Here is an 18,615-nt window from a genome sequence, read left to right on the forward strand (position 1 = left end):
CGACGCAATTGCTCGAAACTACACGCTCTGCGTGACAACAACTGAACCGTGACAGGTGTATGTTCTCGAGCAACGGAAAACCTAGTTAAAAGCTAGAAAAATACATTTATGAGAATACACTAACAAGTCACGTTTTAAACAATTTATATACATAAATTCTCAGTGCCTCCTCCGTTTATCAAAAATAATATTTTATTTATAGGTCGCTAAAAAATATTTTTATTACAATGCAGGACGAGTTGTTTTAACGTATTTCTCCTTTTTTACTTACATTTCAAGATAAAAAAGAGAGGTTACAGGCACGTGGTAATTTTGTATAGCAATTTCGGGATTTTTTCACTTCTGGCCAAGGTTTTGAAGATGACGAGCGTGCGTGTTTTCTTTCTGTATTAATAAAAATCATTGGGGTTTCTCGGGAAACTGACTGCGAAGCAAGTCAAGTCGCTCTGTCGGTTGAACACAAATTATTTCTCGGAAAGAAGAGAAGCTAAGCGCGCGTGGCTGATCCTTCTGGCACGCGTGCCTGGTCCTTTAGACCCTTGAAATTTATTGATTTTAGAATGTCTAGTCTGTCTACGAAAGAAAAAAGATCGGCAGCAGACAGCATTGTTCTCTTTATCACGTATTAGCATCAATTGAAAGTTAGTGACATGTATAACAATTATTAAGTTATTAATTACATATATAATATAAAAATATTATATATGTAATTATAATATAAAACTTAATATAAAATTTATTTTAGAGGTTTAACAAAATTATTTTTAGATCTGTATCAAGCTAAACTTTTTTACCTTAGCGAAACTGTTTTTTCTCCCTCTATTGAATCCTTTTAATTCATCTTTTAATTGCACTGGTAATTTTGATTATATATAATTATGATTATAATTAAAGATTACAAAAAAATTATTACCATTTCTTTTAGATTACATCAAGGTTGTTTTGTTTTGTTTTGTGAAACATTGTGTTTTTATAGCAATCTATCATTAGCTGAATATTTTACAGTCAGTGCAATAAAGAAAGTCGCGCTTGTTATTTCCTTTGAAAGCGGAGATTTCTTATATATTTTCTCTTATAAATCTTTGCGAAACAACGGTGACACTTTTCACAGCTTATCCTCTGCTCAGTGTCGTTACAGAGGTTCGGTTCAAACGAGGAGCGAGGAATAATAGGCTTTACAGGATCTTTAAATTTTAAAGGGATGCGGTGCCTGAACAGCTGACGCTGTCTAAGATGCTCAGGTATCTTTCCTAACAAATTCGGAATATTTTACAGGAGCGAGTCAAAAAAGTTAGAAAATATCAGGTGCAATAATTTGACGAGAAATATATTCCATGTTTTATTGTATAATATGTATAAATAATGCTATCGTCTTTCTTCTTTTTTCTCTAATTCTGTTACTTTTGTAATAATATAAATATTCTTTTTGTCATCATATTACATCAGCTTTAAGTAGCTATATTATCGTGTCAATTTACGATTTACTTTTAATATTTTTCGTAGTTCTCACGGTAATAGAAACGATGCCTCCCGTATATTTCCCGTGATAGTGGACATTCCTGTTGACCAATTAATAGGGATAATCGTAAATTTCGCTGACATCTGCTGTAAGCGATATGATATCCAGGTGTTAAACGAAGGGTGTGTCTGTAGTGTTTGATATTTTTTCTGCCGGAATCGGTTTGAAATACAATCTTTTTCCGGTACGCGTCATTGAGGGAGTAGGTGACATCGTAGATGACATTCTCGTCATTAGGTGAATACGTTGAATGCTCACTATGTAAATTCGTAAAATGTTAGAGAACAATGCAACATTTTATCTAGACAACATCGCATCGGTTTCGCTTCGAGAATTACTAGAATTGAAATCAATATTATGTGAGGAATGTATGCTTCGTAGAATCCCCCAGCTGATCAACGTTCACACGATTGCGCAGATGGTGCTGTAAATGTTACAGTTTATCACATAACGAGGTAATCGGGGTGGGCGTAACCGTAACGGATACAGGGGGCGATTGAACTATTTGTTAAGCCTAACTAATTAAAGAATGCTATGTTTCCCAGCGCCATACGCAATCTTTATTGCCACATCTCCCATGAATCGATTATCAATTCAATTCATACATTGAGAGAAATTTGGTTTTTTTTTGTGACCATAAATACATGGTAAAATAATTGTAGAACATAAGATTAGAAAATAATTAGAAATAATAATCATTTGTAACAAAGTTACAGTTAGAGTTACTATTTTTCAATAATTATAATTTAATTTTGTTTCTCTTTTTCTATTTATAACTGTGACTTAATTAAGTTGTACTTTTTGTATCTAATAGTAATTTAATAATTCTTTTACAGTTATTTTATATCACACTTATTCTTATCAACATATAGGTTTTGACCTTCAAACTGAAGTGTTCAGTGAATGATAAATTAGTAATTATTTCTTGTGATTAGAATATATCTTTATCTCTGTCATTAGTAAGTGGTGCGTATCATTTGAAACATCCTGTATATATGTTTGATATTATATATTTATTTGATGTATATGAATATAATTATTATTATTAATATTATGTAATAGTAATAATTATAAAAATGGAGCTCCTAATCATAATAATTTTATTTTGCAATTATAGTCACAAATACTAAACATTTCTTTCTCAATGTAGACATTAAACGATTTCTATTCTAAAAATATACAAAAATGGAATTTTGACTTAGGATTCTTATTCCTGTGACAAAAAAGGAAGAAAAGAAAAAACATAGCGCTAGTGCACCGATAACAGCACGTTATTAAGATAATAGAAATTTAATAGAAATATTTATTTGTAAATAAAAATAGATGTTTCTCTCTAATATTTTCTATTTATAAGATGTCTTTAATTTGTGATATATAATTTAATGTACATGTTACAATGCTACTGGAATGACATTGGAATTTCTAAATTCTAAGCTATTCGTTTGGTTTTTAAAATTATTTTCTCTAAAAACTAATGCCTGACAAACCTCCTGAAAATGTTCTTGGAATCATTCTTGGATTTTCTTTGTACATACCATAATGAATATAAGACATAAAGTATAATATTGAGAACGATACTAACAATTATTATACCAATGATTACGATGATTTTAATAACTGTCTTAGCAATGCAATTAGTCACTGAAATATTCAAAATATTTAACTAAAAACAATTAATAAAAGCAATTTTTAAATTAATACAATTAATAAAATCGTAAGACTTACTGTACCTGTTTTTCTACAATTATTGAAACACTCATTGAAGACAATTAAATAGATATCAGAAATATCAATATTTATCTTGTTCTCGACATTTATCATAGTGCTTATTTCGCATATAAATATTCCATCTTTTATCGCAGCGGAGAATAATCGATGCCTGGCCGTTGAGTTTCCTATCATTCTTTTTTCTGTCAAATATCGAGAAAATATTTTTTATTTAACGCATTTAAATGAAATAATGAGAAAAATACTCAATAATAAGTTAAACTAGATTATTTATGTAAATAACATAAATAAGTAGAGTCAAATATAGTCGAGATTAAATCTTGTTGCCTAATATAAGAACTGAAAAAATGTATTTAATAATTCACAAAGAAACATTATTATCACCAAGCTTCACTCTCAACTATATTTCTCGACGTTTCTCTATTTATGTGAGATAAACACTTTTATAATACAGGGTCCGGCAAAATGATCTCCCACATTTTTAAATTATTAAAGATTAAAATGTGGGAGATCATTTTGCCGGACCCTGTATTTCTAAATGAAAAAGATCAAAATAATAATTAAGTGGTTACACAAACAAGTATATCATATTATATGATGGTAAACAAGTATATTATATTATATTATATGATACGTTCCTATATACATTTTTGCAGAATAAAGTGCAATTCGATATATGAGAAATTATTACCATGCAAGTCGACGAAAATGGAATCAAGAAAAAACTTGCTATTATCATGGGAGTAATTAAAAGTAATTTTATTCTTTTTATTGTTGTAGCTTTTAACTGGTTCTTCCCAACTCAAAGTCATATTGGCTGTTTTTCCAACGCAAATACCTGTCGTCGTTGCGTCTGTTGGAACCGTCAACATGGATTCTAGTATCTAAAAAACGCAAATGCATTCTGTGACGCAGTAAAATAATGATTAGACACATATATTGTTGACGAAATGACCAATTAAAGAAAAATATAAATTGTTGTAATGAACATTTCTGAAAGGTATAAAAAGTCTGTGATATTTATTTTTATAAATTATATTATTATTTATTTACCTGAAAATCTTTCGTTGTGTATCGTAAATTTACATGAATCGTCATGTTTGCCAGAACGCACGCCACTCCTTTATCATCTCTAAGGATATAATTAAATATAGGAGTGGTCATTTTTGATATATTTTCTTCAGTCGTACTTGGGTCGGTTACATTGATATCACTATCAGTAAAGGTTGAATTTCTTGTTGTTGTTTCTTTCGTAATTGATAAAGAAGATCCCATTGAAGAAGACGAAAAAGACGTCGATGTTATCGTTTTCATAGTAAACGTCGTTTTTTCCGTTACATTTGTTTTAGATGTAATTGTCGTTGTATTTGTCGTTTTTGTTGTAACTGGCGGCATGGATGATAAAAACGTTGATGTAGTATTTGGTAATTGCGGTGGAGGTGTAAGTACCGTTAGATTAGTTACGAATGTCGTTGAAATTATCGGAAGTGTTATATTTTCTGTTGTAATTATTTCTGTAGCATCTATTGTAGTCGAATACGGAGATGCTGTCGTGGATGATGGATACGTTATGTTTGATACACATTGCGTTGTAGATTGCATTGGCATTGTTGTAGAACGCATGGATATCGTTGTAGATTGCGTTGAAGGAACTGTAATAATTCCATCTGTTGTACTTGTTTTAGATGTCAAATTCGGAGTCGGAGTCGGAATCGTTATTTTCGTCGTTGCTACATTCGATTCTGTTGTCACACTCGTGTTTCCTGTAAAAACTGGTATACGGTCTGTTTGCGAAATAGTTGTTTTTTCTGTAAAATTTTTCGAAATTGTGGACCGTAATGTAGTTGATATTGTGGTTGATACTGTCATTGAGCTCGTCGTTGTAGGAACTGTTGTATTATTTCTCTGTACGTTTTGATCCTCAAATGTGATATCTTTATTTGTCTGGATTGTGCATGCAACTGTTAAAACAAATGTTTTATTGATATTTACTAAAATAAAATGTTTATTGAGAGATCGCCAAAGTATTAGTCGCGAACCGATTTTTGATGAAAATTTAAATATATTAATTACATTTCGTTACTTTGTGTACTTGCACTCGCGTTTTTTCCAACTTTGTACATGTATGAAGTTGGATTTTTCAACAATGATCAAAATTAAAACTTATTATGGTAAAAAAATGGAGTTACCTAACTGTAGATCAATACAATTTCATTTGCGACTAACCAGATCACTATCCCGATCATTATTGCCTTAGATGATTTTTTCATGTTTTCTTTTATTTTCAATACTTTTTGAGTTAAGAACTCATCAGCATACACGCACCACTATATTATTATATTAATTATAATAATAGCATTTGATGAGAAATAAAATACGGAAAAGTTTTTAAAAAGAGCAACTGTTTAAAACATATTTTATCGAAATTTGAAATGAAATGTCTAAAGGATTTCCAACCCAAAGTATGAGATGCAAGTCGATTTTTGGTGGGTCGTGAAAAAATTTAGTATTATTAATTACACTTCGTTATTTCGCTCATCAACTTGTGTGCACGCGTGTTTTTTTTTTTTTTTTTACTTTGTACAAGTATAGAATTGGAGTTTCAATGTTGGTAAAAATTAAAAAAAAATTTCGAAATAAATACACAAAAGACGCAACTGTCACAAAAGAGAATATCAGTCCACTTGTTTTCTAAAAGAATAAAATTATCGCTCGTGCGACAAGGGTTAATATAGATAATAAAATATCCCTACCTTCGACAATACTGGAATTTCGATTGGGCTTATCATTTAGTTTTTGGCCAGACGGTCTGATAAAGATATCTCTAATATCCCTTTTCTCAGAACCAATCGATATGACGCGTCGTATATTATTCTGTAAGTATTATAATTAAACTCCCGATGATAATTTATAAAAATTTCTGTTCTTCATTAATTTCCTTCAAATTTCTGGATTCTGGATCTATAAGGTATAATCTTGATAAATTCAAAATAATTCAGAAATAAGCTTCTCGTTTAACTGCAGTCACATGCAATCAATATTTAAAAATGGATGTTGTACTTTCAATAACATTATATATTATTGCAGCGCATAATTTTACCGAATACATTATTCAATTTAATAAATGTGGCAAACGCACTATAATAACAATTAACAAATCACGCACGAATGCATCCCTTTCCGCTATATATTGCCTACACCATCGCACATTATTGTCTGGCTTTTCGTTTCCGCCGTATTATTATCTTCTTTGTTGGCGACTCATGCTGCGCTGCAATCGAAGCCAGCGAAACAAACCTGGTCTCCTTTTACCCTCCTATACGAGCCACCCCTTTTCTAATTTCTACTCGCGAGTGGTTGCGGTTTCAATTATTATCTCAACATGCAGCACGTGATAGTGGAAAAAGGTAGCGAGTATTGTCATGACGAAAAATCGCGCTCGACGTGGTCATGCGATACATCCGGTGGTCATTAATTACGCATTAAGCCACTAATCATTGATCCCGCTTACTAATGAAATACCATTATTCATTCAGCTGTCTAATTCGCGATTCGCTTGGATATTTTATCCATCAATTTCCTATATCGCTGAAACTACATTGCGTTCGATCTTGCTGTGTTGTGTTTTTCGTTTGTTGGGAAATATATTTTTTACAACGATCTTTCCTTTTCGTAAATTTAGATGTCGACACGGATAAACGATACAGCTTAACGTTAAAAAAAATTCCAAAAAATGGTATACGACGTTTCGAGTTTCGAAGCATCTGCTCGGTCACGAAACCCTTCGGTCTTTATCAAGCGATCTTTGCCTAACGAAATCATTGGGCAATTCTCTTTTTTCTCTGGTTAAACTGTGCTCAGCCGACGCGTTATCGTGATTAAGCTTCTTTAAGGATCTATTCACGTCGTCTAATTTATCGAAAATATACACCGAGGTGATACAAACACCGAAGCGGAGTATCGTAGATGTATTAGACGAGAACATCTGCTATGTTACGAAACCCTTCGATATTTATATCAATCGATCGTCATGTGGAAATTGTTAAAAATAACGTTAAAGAGACGGCCAGGCGCCCCCGCGGTGACACAACGTTGAGATTTCGATAGATCAAGAGATCGATTTTGTTCAATCGACCATCTGCCATGTCGAAGGGTTGTTTGTGCCAACCCCTTTCTTGGATCTCTTTGAACCTTTACGTGCGAGTGGTTATCCACAATACGCGGCGAAAGGTGCACTAACAATACAAACAATTGATTATTTCGATTGCTTCATTCGATTGCTTCACGAATATTTTGTGAATAATGCCGATTGTTGAAACACTTATTTAAAGTCATTATTATAATCTTTTGTACAATTCAAAATAATCTTAGAAATCTAACGATCAGGTCATATATTAATTTATTTTCGTCATGTGCGGTATTTTATAATTGAGCTTAGCATAATTTATGTAAATACGAGTAGAACAAAGAAATTCTCACCAAAACTTGTATTGACGTTTTCACCCCCTCGAGAGAGAGTTTCCCATAGAGGCACCCCCAACGATAAATAATGCATGTCGATTTGCTCCGCTTCGTGGCAATTTTACGCGAAGCGTGTGACTGCGAGACGAGACAACTGGACAAAGAAAGAATTTACATAAATTCCACTTTTACGTCCTAATTTTCTCGTCCTAATTCGATCGGCATTTTTAGAAATTGGCGCCATTAATGAATAAACGTTTTGAAATATTTTTACGAGAAAGAAATTGATATTGAAGGAAACTATAATTTTTGGAAGAGTTTGGAATAAATATGATTATTACACGACCTATTTCGTTAGTACTTTCGCAAGTATCCGGATATTCACAATACACAGAAAAGTGCATATTGCATTTAAATATTAATTACTTGTTTCAAGTATGTCAAAAGATAATAATTCATTGTGACTTTTCTTTGATCATTTAAAAAATTACTGTCTCATACAACGCATCAGAGTGCGTGCTAATTCGACACGCATCGCGGAGTGGCCAATTTTTATTCGACGCAGCATAATTTCGTGGGTATTAACTCGCACGTTAACTCAATTTCGCCACCCTTCCGTGATCGCGTTGGCGCGTCGCAGATTAACGTATACGGTCTGAGAGCCGATACGCAGCATGCGTATTGTGCGAAAATTTCGCGAGGGACACCTGCAAAGACGGACCTACGCAAACGGAGAGTCTACGCAAACGGTTCCACGCGTAAAATTTATGTTGCGTGAAGCAACCGTCATCGCAGAAGAGCATTTTTTTCCCTCCGTGAGAAACGGTTGCGACGCGACGGCGATCGTCCGTAACAGGTCAAAGCGTAAAAAGTTTTACGAGGTAATTGTAATATCCATAAACAACACGAAAGTACGCCAACGAGTGAGCATGCAACGAATTTTAGAAACGAATGTGTAACGCGTTGCACTATTACTATTATAAAAATTAACCCTTTACTGGTAACTTAGCGCGGCGACTAATAATATCGTTGAATCAGAATAGATGAAATTAACGAAAAATGAAATATGTTTCTATTTAATTAATTTAATGGTATTTTTAATGTATCTACATACAGATCAGAAAATAATTTTGTTAAACTAATTATGTATGTTATCAAAATAATTATGTAGGATGTTTAAGTTTGTTGAATAACGAACTTTTCTGCAGCATTATTCATTAAGCTTTTTCATTAAGAATTTTTATATTATTTTGAGTTTTTTAATTATCTTGATGACTTAACAAAATATTATTTTTATCTATATCTAGTTAAATTTGTTAATACTGCAACGTTTTTTTTGTGCAGTCATTCGCGAAATCGTTGCTTTATTATGTATTGCCGAGCAATTTTCATTATATGTTTCATAATCCCATATGACGTCATTCACCATTTCTGATACTTTCTACCACTCAATGAAAGTGCATCCGCGGCTTTTTAATTCCGAGACAAGCAGCAGTCGACGTTTATTAGGTATTTTATAAACATTAAAATTTCCGTTAACGCGTTTGCAGGAAATGGTCGACCGACAGAATCCTTTGAAGGTAATTTCCTTTCAAAAGCACCGACTTCCGGATTAAGAGTCCATCGCGACAAAATCGAAATCGAAGGGGTTGGGAAGACTGCGGAGAAAAAGAGGACACACATTTCCTGCCCTTTAATGGCTTTTAGGGCTTCCCATTAATTATGATATTAACTATAATTAAAAACGTACATTAATTATGATATTAATTAAACGTATTATTATATATAGTAATTAATCTTTATATAAGAAAAGAAAACCTTGAAAATAATTAAAATTTCAAGATAGCCTGAACTTTAAGATTTTAATTTATTGGTAAAGAGCGTATTTTTAATAATGTTATCTTATCAATTATTATTATCTTTCAGCAATTGCAATTTATTATATTACTTAATTTTATTTTGCCTAATTTATAATTATCAAAATAATTGTACATTTTGTCTGTTTTCTCCATAATAATGTTTTATCTTTCTCTTGATAGAATTGATTCGACTTATCGTATTCAGAAAAATAACAATGACCATGATAACGTATCAATTGACCTTCGTAGTAAAAAGGGGATAGTAAATTTTATCAAATACTTATACGCTGATTGATTATACAAATTTTATCGACGAGCCTTGTTTCATTTGCAACGTACAAAAAATTACACATTTATTGGAACCGTTATAAATTGACTTATCGTTTTAATTAAATTTTACGAATTTATTTTATTAAACAATTTTACGAATTTATTTTATTAAACAATTTATCGAATTTATTTTATTAAACGATTTAATTCTAAATAATTATTCTTAATTGCCTGAGAAATATATTTAAGAAGAAAATTTTCGACAACTCACTTTATGTTAAATTATGTTTCTGTATCGATCAAACGCTATCTGAAATTGTTTCTATTTAATGAGATCGGATATTTTCCGGAACATCTGCGCTGTATATCAACTTTCGAAACATAAGAACAGAGCGTGATCACCGTTTAAGGTCTTCTTTACGTAACCATGACCCATTACTTCCATGCTGGGGGCACGTGAACCATATGGTTCGTGTGATCGATCATGCACGCGTTGACGATCAAACTATCAAGTTCGCGAAACTTAAACTTTGCACGCGCGAGCAGTTCTTCGCTATACTTGAATGGCTTCGTAGGAAACGAATTGTATACGTTACGCTTTCAAAGCGTTTTTAGTTTTACATTATTTAAATTAGATTAAGATTCACAAAAATATTAAATGAAACTAGATATACTTTATATTTGAAAATAAAATTAATTTTGCGACAAAAGTATTTTAAAATTAAGTTTTGATAATATTTAAAAATTATTATGAATATATATATATATATATATATATATATATATTTAATAAAATATTTTATTGAGTTGAAACAAAAAATTGTAGCGCTACTTCATTTGTATCATGTATATATTTTTAAAGAATATTTGAGAATTACTTATATTAATCAACAGAGCAAAGTTTCAGATTTATGTATTTGTTTTCTGAATTGTAGTACAATAATTTTTAAGAAATTATTAGTAATCAAAATCGAAATGCTCCTTTTTATTAAATTTGCGATAGTGTAATAACAAATAATTCAGTAACAGTTTTTTTAGGCACCTGACAAAGCCACAAAGTGAAAGGAAAACTTTCCATTTTGTTTAGCTCATAATTTGCTATATGTATTAGGTGTTGGAATTAATTCGTAGCGTTTTTAATGAAAGAATGTTATTTATTTCACATGAGCATTAAAAAATACATTAATGAAAGTACTTCCCATCACTTGTAAAACGCTACGAATTAATTCCAACACCTAATAAAATTATCAAATTCACAAAAATTCAAAGGTCATAGTAATCTTTCGAAAATAGAGATTTTACGCTTTAAAACTTTTCCCTTTTTTTTTAAATTTAAATTTTGTTCGTTTTAGAGAAGTTAGGAGCTGCTTAAATTTTGAAATTTTACTTCGAAAAATAGCTTCTAAAAATTGATAAATTGTACACAAAATATCGAGTCGGAACAAAAATTTATAGCGCTATGAATTTTTTCTCATTCGATATTTTGTACATGATTTGTCAATTTCTGGAAGCTACTTATTAATTTCATTTGTATATTTATTTCTGAAAATTGTGCGGAACTTAAGCGAAAGAGAGAGAGAGAGAGAGAGAGAGAGAATCAGAAAATATTTATACAAGTTTCAATTAATGAAAGAATTATATACTAAATGCATTTTCACACAATTTAATTGTACAGTAAGCATTGGTACATTTTATCAAATACACGAGGGACCGAGTGCGCAGTGAATCAATTAGTGCGTCAATTAGTGTTCAATTATAAGACCAATTTGTGAAAATTAAATTATGAAAATTAAATAACTTATGGCGCCAGAGTAAAGCGAAAATGACCGTTTCAATCGCAAACTCGGAAACAAAACAGCTTCGTGAAAAATTGGATTAAACTGCAGTTTAATTTGCGAAATTGTTCGAGGTGTACGAGCATTGTTCATTGTGCGACAAGCTGCACCTGCGGTTTTACGATTGTAAAAGCGGAAGAACTCCCCCACGTGCATGCTTCACCTGTGCTTTTCTACTCTCGGACGTGCGCAGAATGCGATAAAAGGACAATGGATGTATGTCAGAAACGGCATTTATCTGCATAAAAATCGATGCTCTAATGTGTAAATGTACTCTCATTTAAAATAATCTTTATAACGTGTCAATTAAACATATAATTATCATTGTATTACTTTCAATTTATGTTAGAGAATTGTGATAACAGGGAAATCATAACTATCTATGGAAAATAAAGTATAACTTGAATAATATTATTTTTGATAGATTTAATTGGAACGAACTTTCTGTCAAAAAATATTATTCTTCGGCTGAGGTAATATTTTTCACAATGAAATTATTTACAAATTTTAGGATGTTTATTGGAATATCAAAATCAATCTGAGATGTCTACGAACATCAATATGAAATTGTTTGTCAAAATAAATTTGGCGCGCAGTTTGAGGGATTGGAGACGTAATATAAACATTCACACAAAATTATTTCAGCACTAAAAATTCCGCTTGACCATTTAGTTTTTATTTCTAACAATATTATGAGTTTTAATATTAAAAAATTTGAAAATTTTTTAATAAATTGCATATATATGTTTTATCAACATAAGATAAAACGTTATGAAATCTTGATACCATTGCAGTATCATCCTTTGATAATATTGAAATCTTCTTCTATTATGTTCCTTGGTTAAAGATTGTTCTAGCAAGTTATTCGAGCAAGTTTAATATCATACGCAAGATGTCATTACACACTGTTTTACCGAATGACACCATACTGCATTATATGTACGTACATTGCGTGTCGCATATTACACACATATGCACACACATATATATAGTAAGCTCTACAGAAAAAAGATTATCTTACTGATCCTTAGTCATTTTTACAATTAATGAACTCAGGATCCGAATTTAATAAATTATAAATATACTCATACATATATTTACATATTATATGCATCCACATATCACGTTTTTATAAATAATAATGCTATAAATATTTGAGGAAAAAATAAAAACAATTTATAATTTACTAAATAAAAAAATAAAAATTATGAAAATAACATGTACTTACTTGATATAAATTGAATAGAGGATAAATTGAATAGCGAATATTTCAGCTCATTTTTATTCTTTAAAAAAAAAGATAGAGAAATATGATGTTTCATATTTATATATTGTAAAATAAATTTTATTTATAGAAGCTCTAAATTTTATTTTCAGATTAATGAAAAATAATAACTTGTTGTATAATAATGAAAAATCGTGTGATTCGCGTATATTGAGATTTCCATTTGAATTGCTGATGACATATCGTCTAGAATTGATTTTAATATTAACGCTACGTAATTCGACTGTCACTCGTTAATTGTTCAATTCACGAAACAATAGAAAGTCGAATGGTTCAATTGCATTACCTGACACTGATCAATATTTTCAACACGATCTCATCTTGAAAGTTTCCTTGACTGGGTGAAAGTTGTCGTTTTATACAACAAGAAAGAGTAATAAGTTCAAGAAAAAAAGCTATAGTTTTATATGTCAAATATTTTTGTATTCTAAAATAAACATTATATAACATTATTACATATGTTTTCTGTAATATTACAGATGTGACTTTATTATTAAAAATAATAATATACAATTAGGACTTTTCAAAAAAGTTGAATATAATAATATAAATATAGAAAAATATAAATGAAAATCAAGCGTGGTAATTGGAGCACATTTAATTTTTTATTTGTGTTCCTTTTAAATTATTTCAGAATCCAACAAACGTTTCGACTTTGTTCCGAGTTATCTTCAATGAGCAAATTTTATATAAAAAAAAAAATATATAATCGTGGATATGTGTGTAGCTACAAATTGGAAGAAAATAGATATATCTCTCACACTCTGGGACATGTTCGGATTCCCACTCTGGTGTTCCTAGGCGTTATGTACCATATATCCTTGTTTAAGAATATATGATCTCGCTACAGCACGAAATATTACAGCAATATTGCAGCAATATTACCGTTATTTGCATCAATCGTACGTATATATATTTAAACATTTATTACATTTAAACATTTATTATTTCCGAAATAATGAAGAAATTTAAATCCTTTCAAACAAATATTTTCCTCTCATTTTTTTCTATTATCATAATAAAAATCATTTATAATAATGAAAATAATGAAAAATAATGATTATAAAAAATAATAAAAATAATTTAGATAGGAAATAACGATAAATAATTATTCTGTATAATTAGAATTCGATGAAAAATATTGTTTTACATAAATCGATAACCAAGCGTTCTTTACACGCGATTGTTAAAGAGTTGATTGATATAAAAAAGGAAAAGATGATTTGAAAGTCGCAAAATATGCTTGCGAGGAAAGATAAATGACTTCGACGTTTTATGATGCGCGAAAACCGCGACAATCGTAAACGCAAAAAGTATGATATAATTGTGCTGTGAAGAGGCGTTATTAGAAAGAAATGAGAACGAGATGGACTAAATTCGGCCTATCAGTAATAAAATTATATGCTCCGAGTGTCAGTAAGTCGATTAGATCTATACATATCTATATAGCGAAACCTTACGTGGGCATTGATTTGAGAGCTAGACCTACAGGAACGGACCTATTATTGCATAAACCCCATTGAGGTTTTCATTTCCAGAAAGGTTAGTCGGAAAATCAATATTTTCAAAACTTTTTTTGATATCTCCCATTGGATCAATGATTCGCTTCCCTGCTTAACAAATCAAAAAAATTCTTTTTTTTCCTTTACTGATCTTGAATAAAATCGATTCGAAACGTTGTAATTTATTGTGAATATATAATTTCTACGTATACGCTTATAATTATGTTTCCAATTATAATGTGGCGTGATGCACTTCTGCTCGCTTTTCCTCGCGTATGCACCGCACATGCGTTGATGACGCACTAACGGATAACAGAAATACAATCCGGTCGAGAGGAGGTGATGGAGTGACGGTACGGAAGCGAAATGGTCTCGAGAGGACAGACACGTGTGATCACACGAGTGGAAGTGATAAAAGGAATGATAAGGCGAATTTATACCGGTTGAGGCCAAGGAGTAAAATTTAGACTAGTAAAATGACGAAATATTGGGTCATCTAAAAAGTATCCGCGGTTTTTTGTCACTAGATGTGTGTTGAGATGGTCATATATCTAGTACCAAAGTACCGCGGATACTTTTTAGATGACCCAATACAATAACGAAAAAGAGCATTGAGACGACAAATACGAAAATGTATAAAAATATATTATAATATAAAATAAATAGACTAAATATTGTATTATAAATAAAATAAATTTGTACTGATCGCATTTCATAAATATAATACAAACGTAATACAAAGATGAGGAGAGACGTTTGACTAATACATTCTGATTTGTCTATTTTATACAATTAAATTTTGAAATAATTGATGAATTAGATAATAAATTTTTTGTTCATATCCGCTTTCCTTTCTCGTGCGCGACGTCGATCTTCTTGTTGATTTCTTTATCGCACGGTTGAAATCGCAATTTGTCGAGTTGCGGAAAAAAATGCTTCTCTCCTTTATCCATTCTAATTCCTTCTTTCTCGTGATTTTTCACTGCGCGTTAGACTCTTTCGCGAAGCTCTTTTCTCGGTGAACGGTCCAGGGCCGTTCGAGAAGTAAACCTTCGAGCAAAACAACTTTCAGAGCAGTAATGTACTTTCACATTTGCGAGACCAAGGCATTGAATCGCTGGAAACTCGTTTCATATTATATGAGAAAGGGAAAGAGGGTGAAAGAGCGGGGGAGAGAAGAGAGAGAGGAAGAGAGAAGGAAAGAGAAAGGAAAGATGAGGACAAATAGGATGAACATCGAGAGAAAGAGAAAGAGTGAAGTAAGAAGGTGTACAAAGAAGAAAAGATCGAATCGATCGTGTTTTTCGTGTATCAACGGTTTATAGATTTCCCATTGAAAATATCGTAGAAAACAAATCGTCTTGAATATCGCACGAAATAGTGACGATTTTCAGACTCTCTATAGACGATAAATAGTTGCCGCTTCTTTCGAATCGAGGATTTACCAGATTTACGAGCGAAATTGCGCAATTTTATTTGCACTGGTCTTCCTCAACTGATACCTACATTCCTAACCGAACTTTAGAAACGAAACCACCGTTAAACCCGGGCACTGCGATATTTAGGCCGGTATTCACAGTCGGATCTTATATTTAAGGCTGTCTTAAATAGGTAGTCTTACGATGTCATAATCCAATCAGAGTACCGTATTACCATCTTAAGACATTATTTAAGAAAACCTTAAAATAAGAACGGTCTGTGCATGAATATTACCCTTGGACAATGATTTGTATTCAACTGTGTCTTTGCGTAAAGCACCAGGTGCGATGGCCTGATGACATGCGGAAAATTTTAGCGTGCAGTCCTCGGCATCGCCGCACCGCACCGCGTAATTACTGCAGTCCGAGCGAAATTGTTTTGTGATTGAAAGTAGCGAGGCGGACGCGCGCCGATGAGTTTGTGGGCTAACTTCGACGATGAAGAAAGAAAGAGAGAGAGAGAGAGAGAGAGAAAGAGACATGAATTTAGCGTAACGCGCTCCAACTGAAAGGAACTCGTGTTGCACTGTAACTTATATCCCAACAGCTGCGTAAATAATTGTTCCTATTCGACTATTTATCCTTCGTCTCGATAAGTCTCAACTGTATAAGTAAAATCTTTGCGCGTTTTCTGACATGCATTTGGAACGGTTAAATATATATCGCTTTTGTAAACTTATTATTGACTTAGCGAAGCTTTTTACGCGACAGAATCTTATGATAAAAGATAAAATACAGACGTGAGATAGCGATATCTCTCAAGATGAGATTAAAAATGTATCATATCCCATTTTTACAAACGTGTTTATATTTATATTTTAAAGAAACTGTACATGTGCGAAATTTGCGGTTTATATAACATTCTATTTCTATTGATCTTCTATTTTTATTTATTTTTATAGTTTACTTATTTTATTCGTTATTATTTTTTATTGTTATAATGAGAGGCATGTCTTAGCGAGTGTGCAACATGTGCATAGCACACCGACGACCAAAGTTAGAGGAGGTCGAATTTTACTTGGATCTAGGCTATAAACGAGATGAATCGCAGCTTCCTGAATGTTAGTAGCGTCTTCATAAACTAATTTAAAAAATAATGATAAAACTTTCAATTTTTTGCATAAGTGAAATATTTAATATGAAATATTTAATATGATTTAGGCAAATTAAGTTTCACTGCGATGTAATCAGATTGCAATAAAATTTTATATCAACTTGAAGTACTTAAAGAATACTTGAAAATATGTGTAAAATATATACATCCTTAAATACATTGATCAACGTATATAAATAGCACCTGTAATTTTTTTCGTACTTAAAAGACTTCTGCATACCAAACATTGAAAAGAAAAATCTAGGATTGGGAAAGTTACTTTGTGAAAGTAATTAGTTACATTTACGGTTTATTCTCAAAATATAAAATAATTACCGTTACAAGTTTATGATTCTGGAAAATAATACTTACAGTTACTTAAAAAATAATGAGTTAATTGAAAAGATTTATTTATTATATTAAATTGTCTAATTTTTGAACGAACAATTTTTCGAAATATTGATTTGGAAAATGACAAACGTTAAAAGTTAAAATTTTAATTTTTGTTAAAAAAAGTATCGCTTATTTTTCATTAATAAAAAAACCTATATGTCATATCAGAAAAAAAATCATTTATTCAAGGACTACATTTTTATATCTAAAATAAACCTGCAAAGTTTAAAATAAATTAATGCAGCAGTTTCCGAAATATCTTGATCACCGATTTGACTTGATTTTGAAAATGCGATTTCTAAAAAAAAGTGTTTAAAATTTCAAGACAGCCATACAATTAAATAAAATGATCATTTGTGTTAACTTACATAATTTAACTTACATAGACTCATATGTATTATCGGTCCATATAATAAATGTTCTGATGAGGTTGTAGCCTCCGAAACATTTATATCTTTAATGCTGCCGACGAAACATTCTTTCTTCTCGTATAGCTTGCTGCGTGTGGTAGTTTTAATCTGCATTCTCTGTCGCCACATATCGGTGGGCATTTGTACCTTTATAGACTCAAACATTTGTAACAATACTGTGGGGATTTAACTTCGTTAAACATGCAAGAGGATACGTGCAGCAGGTTCGATAGTTTTTAATCTACTTTAATTGGAATAATTTTTGGATTGATTTCTCATATCAGCTGATTATAAATTTCATTGCTATTTCGACTTTTCGTATTCATTAATACAAGTATATCTTCATGTATAATACTCACAAATGACGACTCACAAAACGTTCGAAAAAGATTATCTTTGTTCTGCGCGCAATTATTTTTCGCGAAGCGTACTTGAACGTTCATAACTTCGTTAATTTTATAAAAAAAAAAAATATTAACTTATCCAAGTCTGATAATTTTTTTTGCATGTAACAGATATTTGCTTATCAATAATTTTTAAAAATTCTTAAAAAATAAAATCCTATGGTATCCTAAAATTTCACAAAAAAATTCTATTACATTAGTTTCATAAAAGTCAACTTCTGGATAAGGATTTAGGTTGATTTAAAGGTAAAGAAGAAAGTAATAAAGGTACAGATCTCTCTCTAAAATTTTTGACGTAAATCTTATTTCCAAAGAGTGAAATTTCATTCAAAAAAATTTAAAAAATCAAAACATCAAAGAGAAAATTTTTCTGATTTA

At 31.1% G+C, this 18,615-nt stretch overlaps 1 protein-coding gene across 4 annotated transcripts in view; it reads right to left on the minus strand.

The window, feature by feature from the left end:
- Positions 1-1,373: 1,373 nt before the first annotated feature.
- LOC105154128 (Mucin related 11Da) overlaps positions 1,374-18,615 on the minus strand; it is a 39,435-nt gene continuing 22,193 nt past the window's right edge. For 3 of the 4 annotated variants that reach the window (XM_087406938.1, XM_087406937.1, XM_087406936.1), the window contains 5 exons: positions 6,001-6,208; positions 4,301-5,208; positions 3,939-4,131; positions 3,250-3,429; positions 1,374-3,160 (listed from right to left, as the gene is read on the minus strand). In XM_087406938.1, the coding sequence (XP_087263064.1) occupies positions 2,991-3,160; positions 3,250-3,429; positions 3,939-4,131; positions 4,301-5,116 (1,359 nt within the window). In that variant the 5' untranslated portion in view covers positions 5,117-5,208; positions 6,001-6,208 and the 3' untranslated portion in view covers positions 1,374-2,990. Of the gene's footprint in view, positions 3,161-3,249; positions 3,430-3,938; positions 4,132-4,300; positions 5,209-6,000; positions 6,209-7,726; positions 9,818-18,615 lie in introns of those variants that run through there. The other variant, XM_011069446.2, reaches the window with a different exon arrangement.

Source organism: Acromyrmex echinatior, chromosome 6 (genome assembly GCF_024713525.1).
Source record: "Acromyrmex echinatior isolate Ae372 chromosome 6, ASM2471352v2, whole genome shotgun sequence".
NCBI classification, from domain to species: Eukaryota; Metazoa; Arthropoda; class Insecta; order Hymenoptera; family Formicidae; genus Acromyrmex; species Acromyrmex echinatior.